This window comes from Labrus bergylta, chromosome 21 (assembly GCF_963930695.1).
Source record: "Labrus bergylta chromosome 21, fLabBer1.1, whole genome shotgun sequence".
Classification (NCBI taxonomy): domain Eukaryota; kingdom Metazoa; phylum Chordata; class Actinopteri; order Labriformes; family Labridae; genus Labrus; species Labrus bergylta.
The window spans coordinates 22,192,419-22,211,212 of record NC_089215.1 but is presented as its reverse complement, the minus strand read 5'-3'; the positions used below and the strand labels follow the sequence as shown (position 1 = coordinate 22,211,212).

General features: G+C 40.4%; 1 protein-coding gene across 1 annotated transcript; it reads right to left on the bottom strand.

Annotated features, from left to right (window-relative positions):
* Positions 1–4,272: 4,272 nt before the first annotated feature.
* Positions 4,273–15,794, bottom strand: LOC109986737 (sodium-dependent neutral amino acid transporter B(0)AT2). The gene is made up of 12 exons (XM_020637514.3): positions 15,461–15,794; positions 13,768–13,984; positions 13,380–13,537; positions 12,945–13,065; positions 12,676–12,851; positions 11,161–11,271; positions 10,824–11,065; positions 10,119–10,302; positions 9,819–10,020; positions 7,450–7,609; positions 7,141–7,303; positions 4,273–6,845 (listed from the first exon to the last, which is right to left on the bottom strand). Exons 2-12 carry the CDS (start codon positions 13,982–13,984, stop codon positions 6,600–6,602), a joined length of 1,980 nt encoding a protein of 659 aa, XP_020493170.2. The 5' UTR covers positions 15,461–15,794; the 3' UTR covers positions 4,273–6,599.
* Positions 15,795–18,794: the final 3,000 nt, after the last annotated feature.

Here is an 18,794-nt window from a genome sequence, read left to right as displayed (position 1 = left end):
TCTTCAATGCATCCTGTTTTTTTTTTTACTACAGTCCTTTTAAGTGTAAAATGAATGACAGTTAAGAGGTATGCTTATGGGCGGGGCTACACTGGTTGATAAGTAGCTACCTCAACCTGTCAGCCAAGGTAGAGATCATAGACTGTATAAGACATGGACGTAGTCTCAGTCATGTCACCCACTGGTTTCTGCAGAGGTGTTTTGAAACTCAACAATGGCACTCTCCATATTGAAAATGCTATCTCAGTTTGACACCCAACCCACATTTGCAGCTTAGTAAGGCATGGTAATGTTTATCCTTCCTGTTGTCCAAAATAGGTTATTTGAAAAAACCAAGGTAAGACATAACCATGTCTATGTTCTTTTCTTTGAAAGTCTTGGATTAACACGGAAGCCATTTTTCTCTGACATCACACTCAGAGTGGAAGGCTCAAATGCTGATTTATTTTATTTTTTAGGTTTTCAAATCAAATTAACGTGGGAAATTTATTTCTCTGCTTGCCAATTCAAGCAAACAGAAAAGATATATGTATTGTTAAAATTAACAGGCAGTGGTCAAAGGGAAAGCCAAACAATACATGTTTACCTTTTAGACAACAGCTAACATTAGCATTCAGCCACCTCCTAACTCAGAGCAGCATTTCTAGCTAACAGCTAGCAAACAAAAATGTAAGATAGGAATCGATTACTTAAATTTACTGTAGCTGGTGACAGAGTTATCAAACCTTTTTTTTTATATATATATATATAAAATGAAGCCAGTTGACATTCTGGATTTTAACTATGGTTGTCTTTTAAGTAACTTATCTTTTAAAGAACCAGTGAAGTTATGACGCTATTTTATTTCGCAAAAACGTTAAGTTTTAACTAACCTAGAAAACAACAATTTCACATTTTAACAGCATATAAGCTTAGCATGACATAAGAGGAAAACAGTCACTTTGTAAATATGGTAAATGGAAACTGTCTGCAGTTAAAGCTCTTCTTTTTTATACTTTAGATGCAGCACATGAAAGCATTTCAACGTTAAGACTACTATCTAATGTTGTTCCTTCGTTTCCTTTGCTAATAACTACCATTAATCAAATGTGTAGATTTGTTTCTGTAAATAAAAAGTCTGGTGTGTGTATTAAAACACAATTATCCTTCCATGGTTCAGTATCAGATGCAGCTCCTCTCCAGATCCTTGGCTGATATAGTTCTCAGAGAGCGAGAGGAGAGGAAGAGGGGAGGGAAGGGCATGGCAGAGGGAGGCGGGGACAGGCTGGGTGGCACAGAGATGACGGAGGGAGTGTCAGACAAAGAGCCGTAACCAGCTCGACGCACATCTGCAGCACTGGAGGCAGCCGAGTCGTGGAAAAACACAGAGGGAGAGTCCATGGGGTCCGTGGTTAAATCTGCATACAGAGACGGGAGAATTTTAGAGAGGAACTTTATGCTTTGATAGAGGTCGACTCGACAGGATAGAGGACAAGACATTGCTAAGTTGTTAATGTTTGTGTTTTTATTACACATCAAGTGTTTGCTTTTGTATTTCTAGCATTAAAGCACTTTTATTTGATAGGATGAAAGTCTCTCTGTGTGTGTCTGCTGATGTGGGGACAGTTTAAGCCTTATGTTGTTTCACAGTAAAACAAAGCTTTTAGTTTCATCTGTTACAGAGAGGAAAGATAAGATATAAATATATAATATATAAAAAGTATGCCATAAAGCTTTCTGATGCAATTTGATACAGTATTTCCTCTGCATTGCTGCTTTTTCCTGTAGACTCGAGCTCCTGTTTAAGGGCCTGATTTCACTGTACTAAAAGTGTCTGGATCTACCTGAGTCATTGTGGAGCTGGGTGTGCAGGTACTGCTCTGTGGTGTAGAACTTGTTGTAGATACAGTACACTGCAGCCATCAGAGCAAAGGTTCCCATGGCTGCAGCGATGAACAGACCCACTTTGGCATGATCTTTCTCGACATGGGCTTGATCTGTGGAGAGACACACACAACAAAGAGTCAGAGAGCTCAGGGTCAGGTCTGCCTCTCAACTGACCACAAGTCTTAGCGCGAGACTCACATGTCCGCCTTGCTTTTAAATGAGTGGTTTCCTCTTTTCTTAGCAGGTCTCGTATGTGCGCTGATGGAGGAGGAGGAGGAGGGGGAGGGGGCGCTGCAGGGGCCTGATGAGCGTGCACCTCCTGTACAGACTGCAGGGTGCTCTGGGAGCTGCTCATTGGAAACACCAACAGCAGGCAGAGAGCTGCCAGGTCCGCCATGAGGGTCATCCACTGCTACTCCTGCACATATAAATCTATACTTGTTAACATATCAGTACATTTTACACACCTTAGATTTTTGTGAAAGGTGTTGACTTAGGCCTGTGATGGATAGGCCAGGTCTTTGTAACATAACAATGAGTAAGGTCTTTTTACCTGCTTTTTGTAAAATAGCAATAAGTAAGGTCTTTTACCTGCTCTTTGTAATATAACAATGAGTAAGGTCTTTTACCTGCTTTTTGTAATATAACAATGAGTAAGGTCTTTTACCTGCTTTTTGTAATATAACAATGAGTAAGGTCTTTTTACCTGCTTTTTGTAACATAACAATGAGTAAGGTCTTTTTACCTGCTTTTTGTAAAATAGCAATAAGTAAGGTCTTTTACCTGCTTTTTGTAATATAACAATGAGTAAGGTCTTTTACCTGCTTTTTGTAACATAACAATAAGTAAGGTCTTTTACCTGCTTTTTGTAGGCCCCTCCCTACTGGCACACACTATTCAGTGCAATGCAAAGAAAAGATTGAACATTAAGATAAATCTGATTCATTATATTTACCTGAAGTGGAAGTGAGAGTCGTGGTTCTTTCTGCCAGGTGTTGGTCCTGTCCTCTCTGCCTCTCTGCTGACTGAAGTGAAACTGCTTCCCAGACAACTGGACTCCCCAGACACCTTACATTTCCACGGGGACACCTACTCTTCCACTTCAACACCAAATGTGCCTACACAAGTGCTGCACTGAGACAGACCAGAGTGTGTAAAGATCGTCTGTTGTCTTTGAGGTTATTTTCAGGGAAAATGTAAGCTTTTTGTTTAATTTATATTTCCAACAAAAGAACTAAAAAAAGTTATGGTAAGGCTAGTGTGGTTCAGTTTTTTTATTCAGACCTTCGCATCACAAATTAAAGCTGTTAAATTAGAAAATAACACATTACAAATATTTGTAATAGGATACTACAATGTGACAGGTGTGGTCAGATAAAGAAGACTGCATTGGGAAATGACATGTTTTGCTCATCTTATTCTAAAACAATTGCTCCATCATGAGTGCTACAGAGCCCCCTGCTGACTCATTTATGAAATGCTTAAATCTCTAACAGTGCAATTAAACTTCTTTAAACCAGTGAAAATTATCTGCACAGTTAACAACTTTCTCTTGTTAAGTTGAAACACTGTTTATAAAGATGCACTATAATGTGTGCAATCAGTTAGTCTTATTTCAGATGCAGTTGTGACATTTATTTTGAATTCAACTCTCATTCCTTAGTTGTTAAAGCTGTAGGAAGAGTTTTGTTAAGCACTCTACAGTCAGTCTTACATTTTGGTCTCCTGACCACGGCTGGTTACAAACATTTTTCAGGAAGGCCAGTTTGTGTTTCACTCTCACACTCTGCATGGCATGCAAAGACACTCAGTGCTCGAGGAAAGATAAACACAGACATACGCCAAGTGTTCCCTGTCAACAGTCACAACAGTGCTAACAAAGCTAAAGCTATCCAATAGACTTGGACATGATGTTTCAGGCCAGCTGCACTTATTCTGCAAATATGAGCAGAAAGTCTTATACAGACAATCTGAGACGAATGGAACTCGACCGCAAGTCAGAGCTGGGTTCCCACTCCGAGACAGACGAGGAAGAGAAAATCTTTGTATTTGCTCTACTTGTTGTAAAGTGTAGCTGTTCAGATGTTTACAACGGAGCGAGTCTTGATTAAACTTTTCCAGGGAGACAGTGTTACTGATGGACAGTGGTGTGATAAAGCTCCCCTGAAGTGCCTTCATCTCAGAGCTTTGCAGCGGGGACACCTTTTAGAAATATGAGGAAAAAGTAATTTGTTGTCTATTTTCAGAGAAGAGAGAGAATGGGGATGAGATGTACCACAGGGCAGAGGGTACAGAGGAAAGGAGGGCAATTCATAACAATGAAAATAGAGTTCAGTTTTGACATTGTAAGGTCAAAGTCAGAGTTGTGTCTAAGCTCTGTTTAATAAATTACAGATTGTATCAATGTTCTGTATGCTCAAAGGAAACTTTAATAAAATGTCAAACATATATTACATAACTATGGCATTATATTACACTTTCTGACATCAGAAATACACAGCCTTACAGATAACACTGCACTGAAAAGTGAATCTTGCATCAGAACGTCAAAACTATACACTTGAATTTTTATTCAGCCTCATTAAACCTGCAGGCACTTTGTTTACAAATATACAACATTCAAATTCATTTCATTTTGAAAACAAGTAAACCGCTGAATCTGTCATTTCAGATAAAGGGATACCAAATAGACATTGATGTTCAATGATTTAAGTCTAAAAATATATTTTACAATATAAACACTAAAATTACATTCATGGACATGTGAACAATAGGAGTGCCTCCTAAACAAACAAAAACATGCGTCATGCAAATCTCCAGTAATAACAAATGTACAAAGTTGACTTAGTGTTTCCCCTACCATTTTATTAGAGGGGGGGGGGGCGCCCAACGGCGGGATTTATTTTTGGGCTTTTTGTGCCTTTATTGTAGAGAAATGATAGTGGATAGAGTCAGAAATCAGGGAAAGAAGTCATTTAAGGATACCTTTCTATAGAAAAGGACAGCTGTCATTAAAAGTAACGCATGAACACCAAGATTCCTTCAAGTGTTTGTGTTGGCGTGTCCCCCCCAACGCTGTAAACCTAGGGGAAACACTAACTTATATTAAATACATATTTACATTTCAAAAAGGAATTTACATTTTGTATTTGCACCATGATGGCCACAACAGTGTGGGCTGATTAACCCCAACAACCCCCCACCCCCTTTCCCCCCCTCTGACATCACAGAGCTCGACACCACAGGAAGATTTAAACTGAAACTTTCAGAGTCTGACCTGATTTGTTTCTCACCGCTAAAAGAAAACAGTGATGCTAAAACAACAATCACAAAGCCAACAGCTGAACTTTCACATACCGTACTGTGTATCAGCAGTGTGTTACCTGTGTAACTACAAACACACCTGTAAACATCACAGAGGCTGGTTTGTTTGTTGAGCTGTAAACATTGTTGAATGGCTTCTGTGTGGTGAACAGCATTAATACTGTTCCCTATGGCTGCATCAAAAACTGTGTTTACTTCGTGTTTGTAACAGTCACTCAATTCCACCGTGTTCCCGCCTTATTTCAGGCTCAGCTTCTCTGTTGTGGCTCGGCTCAACTTTGGTAACGACCATTATTACCGTGCTACCAGGTCAAACCTAGCATAAGGCTGCCATGTTTATGGTCCGTGTCTATAAAATGTATTGTAGGCTTATTAAGTTTGTGTAATAGCACTTTTAAAAACATCTGTCCACTCAAACATTAACATTCTTGATTTGCAAGAGATCTTATTGTACCTGATTATTTTTTCTAACTCACTCAGTCAGAAAAAAATGTTTTGTCACAGTGGTTATTATTGTACAACATATTCAGGTCGCCAGAACTCTGATTGCCCTCATTCCTGGAGGATTTTAATATTTTGTTGTATTCTGCTCTTTACTTTGAACGTTTGTGTGTAACCTGCTCTTCACACAGCAGCTGTCTGTTTTTTTTATCTAAGATATCTTTTTTATTGTACAAATATGAGGTACTACTGGGCTGTGGTGCATTGACGAGTATGGACGGGTTATTGTTTCTAATGGTCTGGAGTAATACATTTGTTAAACCATAACTCCTGATTTTACGAGCGTAGGCACAGCCTCACTCAGTGAACATATGAGTAGAGCTTTGAGCTCGTGCACAACAGACATTAAAGTTGTCATACTTGATCAACAATAAGACAGTGAACGTCTGCTGGTTTTGAACAACTGACAAGATTTGGGGGAAAAATGTCGTCCAGATGGCATTAAAGGAGTCTAAATGGAATCCAGACAGAATTTAGACACATCTCACATGGAGGTAAAAAAAAAAAAAAAAAAACCTATCAAGGACAAAGAAAACTCGACACGTGAACTACTCATACAAAAATAAAAACTCATGGAGGTGATGTGTTTGGCATAAGCAAAAAATAACAACATTATTTTGCTCATTTGGGTTACAATCTAAAAGAAAGTAAAAAAATAAAAAAAGGTACAAAAAAAAAGTGGGAATCTTCCTTTAAAAAGAAACAAGATATTTGTTCCACATTCTCATTTTTTACAATGTGTGATTGATAAACAGTGAGATTTTTTGATGTGTTAAAACTGAATATGTTTGTTCTTAATGTAATATGAAAATGTGGACCTTCTCTTTGTGCCACAGCTGCACTTGAAGCTGTGTGTGATTCATGCACTGCTTTTCTCTACACTGTGTGATATCAAGTCCAATGTTCCTTTAAAAATCAGCAGAGGTGTTGTTCTTTTGGTCCAGCTCGGACATGTCAGTCATCGGGGTTTCACATTTGTCATCGGTGCTCACAATTCTGTACTGACCGATCTCTGTGTCCCGCGCTGCTTTCTTTGTTCTGTCCTGCAGCACGGCGTGGATCAGGCCCAGTGGGACAGGAATCATGGCAATTATGATCAGAATAGCCAAAACAGCCAGAGCCCAGCTGGGGTACTCCATGGTCACCTCAGAAGCCTTTAAAATTAACGCAAATTAAGGAATTACTCAAGAACTTGAGACAACGGTAACATCCCTGCTGTACATGTACATTGTGAATAGATAGAAATTCTCCTTCTTTCAAGTAGTAAGACAACAGACAGCATGCTTTACTGTTTGCAGCCAGAAACATTACAAAGGCTGCATCATGTCATGTGGCTTCACTTTCTGAAGCTACTGGTGTTCCACAAAACACATGCACACCAATACCCTTTTTCAAATAGCTGTTATCTTCCATGTTAAGGCTGTAGTTCTTAAGTATGATTCCTCCTACCTTGTCTTCATTCCAGGCCACATATGTGGGCCGTTTGATTAACATTTGAATGGTTGTGGCTCCCAGCAGACCGAGCATGGCGAGCAGGCAGATATATTTCCACAGGTACTTGTAAATCACACTGGGGCGCCACCCCAACATAACCTCGATGTCATCAAGGAACCTTCAGGAACAGAAGTTAGATACTTTTGTAAAAAAAACAAAAAAAACCCCACAAAAACACTCTATGAATGTCTGCACAGATTAGCAGACATTCATAAAAAAATTTAAAAAAAGAAGGCACCCATCCAGACTGAAAATAAACCTCACCTGTCCGCACCGTACAGCCAGGACACACTGAAGGTCTCAAACACCACGACGATGATGAGGGGCAGAGTGGCAGAGTAATCATCAAACATCATCACAAAGTAGTTCCCACAGCGCTGGGTGAAGAGCAGGCCAATAATGAAGCCAATGATGCAGCTGAAGACTGCAGCGGGATAGAGACAGAACATGTAACAATCATGTCAACTACTCAGAAGAGAGTATACACCTCAGCATATTTATCATAAGCAGTCACTTAGCTCACTATCTTAAAGTCTTTATATGTGATTTTTTGATCCAGCAGATGTCGCCCTTGAGCACCAGCATGAAACCAAAACAACTCGCGCTGCATTGTTGTGTTAGCATGCTAATGCTAGCAATCTTTATTATGCTCATATCTTCACACTGCATGTAAATTTACCTGAAATGAGTGTGATCTAGAAACACAGTTAAGCAGTGAGTACAGTATGTTATTCTTCTTTTCTCTAGTCCCTCAATTAAACAACTTTTATACACGAGGGGAGGAGTCAGCCGGCCGTCCCAACGATGTAAACAAAGTGAAGATAGGACTCTGAAAACTCTGAAAACATCACAGACAGTGGGACTCGGGTGTTACACCCATTGTAGACAGTCATGACTCACAGAGTTATTTTCAGAGGAGATACTTGATTTCTATTATACAGTGGGTACGGAAAGTATTCAGACCCCTTTACATTTTTCACTCTTTGTTTCATTGCAGCCATTTGCTAAAATCAAAAAAGTTCATTTTATTTCTCATTAATGTACACTCACCCCATCTTGACAGAAAAAAAACAGAAATGTAGAGATTTTTGCAAATTTATTAAAAAAGAAAAACTGAAATATCACATGGTCATAAGTATTCAGACCCTTTGCTGTGACACTCATATTTAACTCACATGCTGTCCATTTCTTCTGCTCCTCCTTGAGATGGTTCTGCTCCTTCATTGGAGTCCAGCTGTGTTTAATTAAACTGATTGGACTTGATTAGGAAAGGCACACACCTGTCTATATAAGACCTTACAGCTCACAGTGCATGTCAGAGCAAATGAGAATCATGAGGTCGAAGGAACTGCCCAAGGAGCTCAGAGACAGAATTGTGGCAAGACACAGATCTGGCCAAGGTTACAAAAGAATTTCTGCAGCACTCAAGGTTCCTAAGAGCACAGTGGCCTCCATAATCCTTAAATGAAAGAAGTTTGGGACGACCAGAACTCTTCCTAGACCTGGCCGTCCAGCCAAACTGAGCAATCGTGGGAGAAGAGCCTTGGTGAGAGAGGTAAAGAAGAACCCAAAGATCACTGTGGCTGAGCTCCAGAGATGCAGTAGGGAGATGGGAGAAAGTTCCACAAAGTCAACTATCACTGCAGCCCTCCACCAGTTGGGGCTTTATGGCAGAGTGGCCCGACGGAAGCCTCTCCTCAGTGTAAGACATATGAAAGCCTGCATAGAGTTTACCAAAAAACACATGAAGGACTCCCAGACTATGAGAAAGAAGATTCCCTGGTCTGATGAGACCAAGATTTAACTTTTTGGCTTTAATTCTAAGCGGTATGTGTGGAGAAAACCAGGCACTGCTCATCACCTGCCCAATACAATCCCAACAGTGAAACATGGTGGTGGCAGCATCATGCTATGGGGGTGTTTTTCAGCTGCAGGGACAGGACGAGTGGTTGCAATTGAAGGAAAGATGAATGCGGCCAAGTACAGAGATATCCTGGAAGAAAACCTCTTCCAGAGTGCTCAGGACCTCAGCCTGGGCCGAAGGTTCACCTTCCAACAAGACAATGACCCTAAGCACACAGCTAAAATAACAAAGGAGTGGCTTCGGAACAACTCTGTGACCATTCTTGACTGGCCCAGCCAGAGCCCTGACCTAAACCCAATTGAGCATCTCTGGAGAGACCTGAAAACAGCTGTCCACCAACGTTCATCATCCAACCTGACAGAACTGGAGAGGATCTGCAAGTAAGAATGGCAGAGGATCCCCAAATCCAGGTGTGAAAAACTTGTTGCATCATTCCCAAGAAGACTCATGGCTGTACTAGCTCAAAAGGGTGCTTCTACTCAATACTGAATACTTATGACCATGTGATATTTCAGTTTTTCTTTTTAAATAAATTTGCAAAAATTTCTACATTTCTGTTTTTTTTTGTCAAGATGGGGTGCTGAGTGTACATTAATGAGAAATAAAATGAACTTTTTTGATTTTAGCAAATGGCTGCAATGAAACAGAGTGAAAAATGTAAAGGGGTCTGAATACTTTCCGTACCCACTGTATTTAAGTGTGAAAAATCACAAATCCTTAAAAGTCATGTTGAGGCTTGCATGAAAGGTAACTTGTAAGACGTGTTTACTTGTGAGTTTGGTCTTGTTGTTAGCCAGAGTTTTGAAGCGGTCAGTGAGCGGTGCGAGGATACCCTCCATAGTGCCAAACATGGTGCTGAGTCCTAAGTTGAGCAGCATGAGGAAGAAGAGCGCCGACCAGAAGGGGCTGCCAGGCAGGAGAGACATGGCCTCTGTGAAGGCAATGAAGGCGAGGCCTGTGCCCTCCACACCCTGAACACAAACAGAGCCGGCTTTAGTTTTATGCATATATAAAAAATCCATTAAAGAAAACTGAGGATAATCCTAGAAACACTGTAACACATATTTACCTTCTGCATCTCTTCTTCCAGGTCACAGTCTGTTAAATTGCCAGGGACCATGTTTCCATACTGTTTAAACCACTCCTTGTAGTTTTTTAGAGCCACAGAGCTGGGGTCAGAGTAGTTAAAGTCTGGCATCAGGGTTTTGTCCACAAAACCACTGCGAACCTGCTCTGATAAATCCTTTAGATTACTAAGAAAAGACAAAAGCATGAATGAGATGGGTGTGTCTTGCAAGTGTTTGGCCATTGCAAGAAGTTACAAACCATGAAAGCTACCCGACATAAAAACATATAGATGTACATTAAGTATATACCAGCTGTACCAAAATGGGCGATACAGAATATTTTTCAGTCCCTTTCAGAAGGTTTTCATTACGCAAATTCAATCTGTTATGGACCTTGCTATTTCAGCCAATCACCACAACTTTTCTGCAAATTTGACCAATGAGCCCATTTCCCTGTGCACGTCATCATGTGCTTCACCAAACTCACTTATTTGATAATAAAACATAGATCCCATAGGTCTGCATTTCTGTATAAACACGGGAGAGATTTGCTTTTTTTGTTGCTCATAGTCTTCATTGGAGAGTTTTTAAGTGGATGTATAGAAGACAGCCTCAAAACATCCTAACTTGTTTTGCAACTTTGAAGGACCTTAATCATTTCATGCAGTGTAGGTCTCTGAATAGTTTATTCCTCTAACTTAACTTACCCGACTACACATGCTGTGACCTTTAATTTAGCGCGGAAGCCGAGCACGGCAAACACCACCAGAGTGGCCAGCACAGACGTGAGGAAGTTTATAGAGGAGACAGTGAAGGCATCACGGTGGCAGTTGTTGTTCTTTGGATTGTAGGAGGAGTAGGCGATGATGGACCCGAAGCCGAGGCCCAGAGCAAAAAAGACCTGGGTCGCTGCCTGCCTCCACACCTGCACATCGGCCCAAATCTCCAGCTGAAACGTACAGAGGGAACAAAAAGGTGAGTCAGAGAGAGAGGACATCTGCATCTCTTTTCTACAATCTAACAAGACAATTTCTGTGTCCGTACCTTTGGGTAAAACATAAAAGTGATTCCCTCTGAGGCCCCGTCCAGCATGAGTCCTCGTACCAAGAAGCAAAACAGCACCACATACGGGAAGATGGAGGAGAAATACATCACCTAGGAAGTGAGAGAATGATTAGATTGATATCACCAACAAGGAAATCCAGTCAGATGCCAGTAGAGGTGGGTTATTTGTTGTAAAGTGCAGAGATATGACTTTCCTCAAGTGGCTGATCACCTTTAAATCACTGATTAATAGAAGATAATAACAAAGTGTATGTTTCTTATAAGAACACTTTGATGCATGTAGGTACACTTCTACAGTAAACTGTCTTTAGCTGAAACCTCCTGACTTTCTGCTTTAACAAACCAGTATCCCCAAAAAACAGAAATGGTGTTTCATCTTAGGTGTAAAATCCTTCAGACAGAACTCAGGGGACACGTTTGAAGTCAGGCTGAGCAGAAGTGATAGTTTCCACACCTGACAGTGTGTTTGTGTTTCATGTAAGGTTAACATTCATTATTAATTGTATTGCTTTTAACCTTTTTATCTTTCTCTTTAAGTGTATACCCTTCCTGTATTCATTTAGTCTTAGTAAATTCCTCCTCCTTTTATCGTTTAACTCTTCAGCTCTCTGTTGCTTTATTCATTTAACCAATGTCCTGTTTATCCCTTCTTTTTATCTTCATTCTGTGTTTACAGCCTGTGATGTGATGTTGTCCCACTCTCCCTCAATTTTAATTTTGTTCTCTCCTGGTTGATTTTAAACTTATTTTCCTTCACTGTACTGAACTGCCTCTCCATACCTGCCTGTTGAATCTCTTATTCCTGTTATTTCCATTTTGATAATTTTGCCCTCTCTGTTGATCTCTGTTCTGTTGTCGTGTTGCTGTATTTGCTCTGTCTGTCACAGCACTTTGTAAACATTTGTTTTTAAAAGGTGCTTCATAAATAAAGCTATTATTATTATTATTCCTGTATAAAAGATGAAAACAGGCCCCATCAGACGTCCTCATAGAACTTGTGTGTTAGAGGAAAAAAACAAACAGCATTAAACAAAAAAATGAAAATTTCCAAAACTTCTGTTTTTTCCTTTTCACACATAACGTGGAGATCTGAAGTAGGTCAACACCTAAGCAGCACAGTGATGTCAAACAATGAAATCTGAGCCCAACACATGACCAGGATTTGACCTAACTCAGACAAAGCCCCACAGGACAACATTTTTCTCAATGTGCTGCCGTTTCTCAAAAACAAGGAAACTCTCTACATATTTCTGTTGTGTAAGACTTTATTAACCCCAAACGACTTTCAGCCTGGCTTAGTGTTAAGGTGCTTCTGCTACAACAAGCATGTCAATGAGAAGATAAACAGACTTGTTGTGATAAGTTATTTAAACAGGGATCAATTCATAAAGCCTCAGTCCTGCAGTTAGGCAGCTGCTGAATGTAAGTCAAACATTAACAGAACTTTACTTTATGGTCTAATCAACCAGGTTCCTCAACAGACCACACTGTTACCTTGACAGAGCTCTTGATGCCCTTGAACATTCCCAGGCACACGATGGTCCAGGCAGCCAGCAGACAGCAGACGATGTAAGGGTTAAAAGAGCCCGTCTCATCAATGGAGTCTGTGACATCCAAAGCTTTGCGGTACCAGAAATACGATGTGGGGGAGCTCTTTTCACATTCTGGTACTGGTGTAAAGAGGAGAAAAGATGATATTGTACTTGTCTCAAACACAATGTAATATCAGTGTGTGTCTGTCTGTTTAAATGCTTTGTGTTTACCTGTTACATTACCCTCTTTTGGACACTGTTCCCAAGGCAAAGGGTACTGGAAGGAGTTCCCAAGATAGAAAAGACTCCATGCCAGGATCACATTGTAGTAGAGAGCCACAAAGAAACAAACCTGAGGGAAACAGGAAGAGTATGTTTACAGTAATGTCAGTTGTTAAAAGATAAGACAGCACTTGCTTCCCTCTCCTGCTGCATGCTGTTAAACAAGTGATAAAAGAGACACAAAATTTCAGCTTGCAGCCTTGAGGGATGATGACAAAGAAAAAAAAAGTACTGCAAACCTCTCTGCAGATACTTCATATACATCCTTGTCATTTTAAAATCTAGCACACCTCATCACGTCACCACTCTCTGACCCACAAGCAACATTATATGAAACTATTTAATCAGATGGGCTCTCAGGTCAATCATTTATCAATTTCTCACCACACAGCTGGAGTATCCGATCCCTTTGAGCCTCGGGGAGATGAACTTCCACACACCGATGCTGCCCTGTCGGATGGCCTGGCCAGCTGCCAGCTCCAGGAAGAACAAAGGGATGCCTATCACCAGCATGAGCAGGATATACAGCAAGAGAAAAGACCCTGAGGAGAAGAGGTGACCAACACGCTGTCAGTATCGGGATTACGTAATAAGGAGAAGGAAAAGCAGAAATGATGGAGCACTTTTGTGTTGCAGACGGCTGATATCAGAAGAGATCCAAAATGTACTGATCTTCTGAAAACTAGATTTATCAGGATAACCGTCAAGGGTTACATTAGCAGCAACAGCAATTGAATTAACAAGGACGGTGTCTATATTTATAAGAACTCACCTCCTCCATTTTGATGACACAAATAAGGAAACCTCCAGACGTTTCCGAGCCCAACACTGAATCCCACCTGAGCCAAGAAATACTCTATTTTACTGTTCCATCCTGCTCGAGCAGCCGGTTCAGACGAGCTCTGCTCCTGGCCAGAGTAACAATCCACCTCTGACTCTCTGGTTCCTATGTTGTTGTCATCATCAGCTGGCAAAGGCTGCTTCTCCATCTAAAACATGAGACAAAGATAAAACCAGTCTAAATGAGAAGAATTATATATCCTCTGACTTTTTTTTTTTTTTTTTTTTTAGAAATCATGACATTTCTGCGACAGCTATTTCAGAGTTGCTGCAGAATTACTAGTGGCCTTTGCAACTTCAGCAAGTGCTCACATTCAGTATGTTTACCTGCACAGGTGAGTCAAGCTTCTGTTATAGCTCAATTAGGCCGGTATCTGTCTTTGTCCTGGTATACAAGCACTGCAAGAGAATCGATTTATTGACAAAGTATGTCCGACTGCAATAAGTAGAGGGTGATAATGCTGCCTTTCAGTTACTTACTATTGGGTCTTCTTCCAGTTGACTTTGATAACAAGTTACTAAGCAGCCAAATGTATGTTGTGTGTGTGTGTGTGTGTGTGTGTGTTGGTGCCAGTTTATTTGGTCCATGTAGCTCAAGCAGTCTTTACAACTTGATGTTTTCATGTTCCTTTTTACTAGAACTGTATTTTCATTTCAGGCCGTTGTTTTCTGGATTTAATGGTTTCTTGATGAAGGCCACGAGCCGAAACGCGTCGGTCTAAATTGTTAATAAAGTTGATCTTACTTCAAATGTTGCTGGAGCATTTTGACCTCTTCTAATCCTTTTACTCTTCATGCACCTTGTCAGTTGGTGAAGTTTGTGGCAGAAAATCCTCTTTTTCTCCTGGATTTAATGGTGTAGAAGACTTTTTTAAAGAGCTGATGTGTGTCACTTGTTTTAACTCAGTCTAACTACTGTTATTAATTCATGCAGCTTCATTCTCCTCCTCTATAGAAGGGGGATTTATTATACTTTATATCACTTTCCTATATCTAATGACGATGGTTGATAAATAAATGACTATGAATTACTAGATAAGTAGTAGACAAAAATATTGGTCCTTCTGATAAAACAGAACCACAATATGCAATAAAATTAGCCTCACGTTTATAAGTAGTGTAGGAATTATACATCTAATTATAATTGTATGTTTAATATTGGGAAATGATTTACTTCGTTATTTGGCTTGTTTAAATGCTAATATTATTATTTAACATTTGAGTAGTAAGTCAAAACACGACCGGTGCTTTTACATAGTTAAAAACATATTTAACCTCTGTGTTTAAGTTTGACCCATAGGTTTGACCCTGTAGCTGAGAGCTGACGTGTTCCCACCAGGTGGTTAATTACGCGTGTTGTTTTCCCAGGTGTAAAATAATCACTGATTAGACTAAATAGATCTTATAAACGCGTTCCCTCTCATTATTCGTAGCAAATGTTCATGTGATCATCACTTCAAACATTACAGAGTCAGACATGATGACATGTTGGCGCGGTTTGAAACGGACGTCAGAGAGAAACGGCGTGGTCAAGATGCGTTCAGGAACCACGACCGTCCGTCTTTGTCTGAAGTTACAATTAATAAACAGGAAAGAAAACTGATATTAAGATCAACATAACTGACCTTTTCACCGGCGGTATATCAACGCAGAGGAAGAAGAAACTCTGAAGATGGAACACCACTTAAAATATCGGCGTTAATCTTTCTCTCTCTTCGGCTACTTCAAAGACAGAGACGAGCGCGTGTGGCTGTCATGACGACGTAAACCGAGCTCCCTTATTCTTTTTCATTTGACAAGTTGAACAAAATCACCAAATAAATCAAACAGACACGGTAATGGTGAGTTTTAACTTAACAGGAAGACATGAAAACAAATACACAAGCATTTAAAGCGGATGGATGTAATCTCCTCATCCACACATTCTCGCAGTTTATAGGTGAGGGTTTGTTTCTGATGCAATAAACTCCACCCCCGTCTACTACTGTGCTGCCTTCAGGGGCTCTACGGAAGCTGTGTAAAATATCGAAAATTCCGTTGTTTACCAGAGTCTGAATTGAGGTCTTGAAATAGTTTAACACCCAAATGATCTGCCTTAACAGTAGTAGAAAGAAATCAAATTCAACTTGATTTGTTACCCAGAGGGATGAAAATACAAGAGGCACTGAATACAGCATCCCATGAGAAACAACCCGGATCATTGACTGAGGCTCACTATGGCTCACAGCAGCAGAACTGAAGATAATCAACGCAAAACAAAATGTAAATGAAAATAGATCGCACATGTAAATAGTTAATGACTTAAGCAACTACATTTGCTAAGTCACCTTCACTGGATTACCTTTATTTGCACCCCATTCAAGCTCCAAAAAGATATATAAAAATAATCAAAAACTGCTTTAGAAAGTTATGGAAGTTACTGCTGCTGTACAAAGTGTTTAATGTAAAGCCAAAATGATATGGGTTCGAAAGCATTCTCAGTCTATAACCTACATCTTTAAATGAACAGCAGCATGGAGTCCCACTGACTCGCGTAGACATTGGGACCCTGAACGCAGCATAGCGATCCTCTTAGGATTGTATTCCCTAACACATGTGACTGTATAAAGCCCGGTTTATCATCACGTTTAGAGTGCAAGTGTGACCCTAATATTCTTACTTCACTGTATCGCTGCTTCTTGACGAATTGTCAATTTGTCCCTATTAATCCTATTTTATCTCCTACGTGTCTTCCCATAACAAACACAACACGTGGCAAATATTTACTTTTCCGCGGAACTTCATACGATTTATAACCAACATGCATGTTAAAGTTCATTTAAGGAAAAGAAAACGTTTAGCTGATGCAACCGTCAGCTTCTGGTGGTCAGCATTGATTTCTGGGGGGGGGGTGCCTTTAGAGAAATAAACATAAGAGAATCACTGCACGTTGTTGAACTGAAGCTGACACAGATCATAATAATAAATAATAATAAAATGTTTGCGCAATTACTCTTGAGTTTAGTTTTTTCTTCATTAAACGCAGTAATCCAGTGAGCACCCACACTGACCCACGGTGACATTTCTCTGGACCCCACTGCATCGTCAAACTCACACACAAACACACACACTACATGCCACGTATGCCTATTCTGTAGGCAAACAGAGCACATCTACTCTGAACTTACAGCTCAAAAGCTTTAGACCAATCCATGCATTTAATATCAAACCGGCATGGGTATAGAGGGATAACTGATGATTACCTTTGTAGTGTTTTCAAAGATAAGTCCTGGAGAAAAGTCCCAAATGTCCTCACGCCAAAGTCGAATGAGAACTTCCGTTGCTGCCACCTGACTCCGCCCATCTCCTCTATTGGAGGATAAAAGGATGGCTTTCCACCTCTAGCCTTGTACTGTTGTGAAATGGGACACCCCACTTTCACCTCTTTTGTTTTTTTACCTCCATGAAGCCTTACCCCACCTCGACCCTAATCCCCATGTACTGTATGTCTGTGCCCTGGTCATGTTTCATCTTCACTTTAGGTAACTTACCAACATCTGCCTGTGTGTGTCTGCAGAACCAAAGACAGCTGCTGTGAATTCAATTTATCAGTATTGAGGCTGAAATACAGCTCAGAACATTCAGGAATACTGTTTTGATAAGTCAGTAGGACATTTTCATTTATATAAATACATTTTCATTTATTTTGTGCAGTATTTTGTGCAGTTTGTGGGGCGGAAGTAGCTCAGTCTGTAGGGACTTGGATTGGGAACCGGAGGGTTGCCGGTTCAAGTCCCGGTGTGGACCAAGTATGGAAGTTGGTCTGGTAGCTGGAGAGGTGCCAGATCACCTCCTGAGCACTGCCGAGGTGCCCTTGAGCAAGGCACCAAACCCCCTCCCCACCACCAGCTCAGCGGTGCCTGCCAGGGGCCGCTCCGTCACTCTGTCATCTCTCCATAAGTGCATGTCCATAGGATCCTGTTTGTGTGCATGTGTGTGTATACTTCAGCCTATGTATGTGTTGCATGACTACAGAGTGTAAAAACTGAAATTTCCCCTTGTGGGGATCAATAAAGTAAATCTTATCTTATTTTGTTTGCTTCAGAGTAGTTCACATTAAATTACCAGCAGGTTAGAAGAATTCAGAGACAGCCGACATATTTGATGTATTCAGGTTGTACACTCCCTAAATGTTGAAACAAATCACAGATTTTGTTAAAGACTTTATATGTGATTTTTTGATCCAGCAGATGTCGCCCTTGAGCACCAGCATGAAACCAAAACAACTCGCACTGCATTGTTGTGTTAGCATGCTAATGCTAGTGATCTTTATTATGCTCGTATCTTCACACTGCATGTAAATTTACCTGAAATGAGTGTGATCTAGAAACACAGTTAAGCAGTGAGTACAGTATGTTATTCTTCTTTTCTCTAGTCCCTCAATTAAACAACTTTTATACATGAGGGGAGGAGTCAGCCGGCCATCCGGGCGATGTAAACAAAGTGAAGATAGGACTCTGAAAACTCTGAAAACTTCACAGACAGTGGGACTCGGGTGTTACGCCCATTGTAGACAGTCATGACTCACAGAGTTATTTTCAGAGGATATACTTGATTTATATTACATTTAAAGTGTGAAAAGTCACATATAAAGCCTTTAAAGGCAAATTAGAATTAGGTCTTTATCTCAACTCAACTTTATGTGTGTTGCCTCCCATACCAACATACAGCCCACAGCCAGGGGGGCCCCTTGCTAAATATCCAAATAAAAAATGTAAAATGTAAAAATGATCTTAGATGTGTGTGTATTTCCCCCCCGATGTGTCCCAGTGTGGAATGTGTGTATTTGTGTGTGTCAGTGTACAGGTAAGAGAATGAGTAAATGTTTTTATCTCTAAGGTAAGGTGGGTCTGTAGTCTGGGCGGGACTGCACAAGTTGACACACCTCTGTGAAAGCTTTCAATACCAAAGACAGGAGAA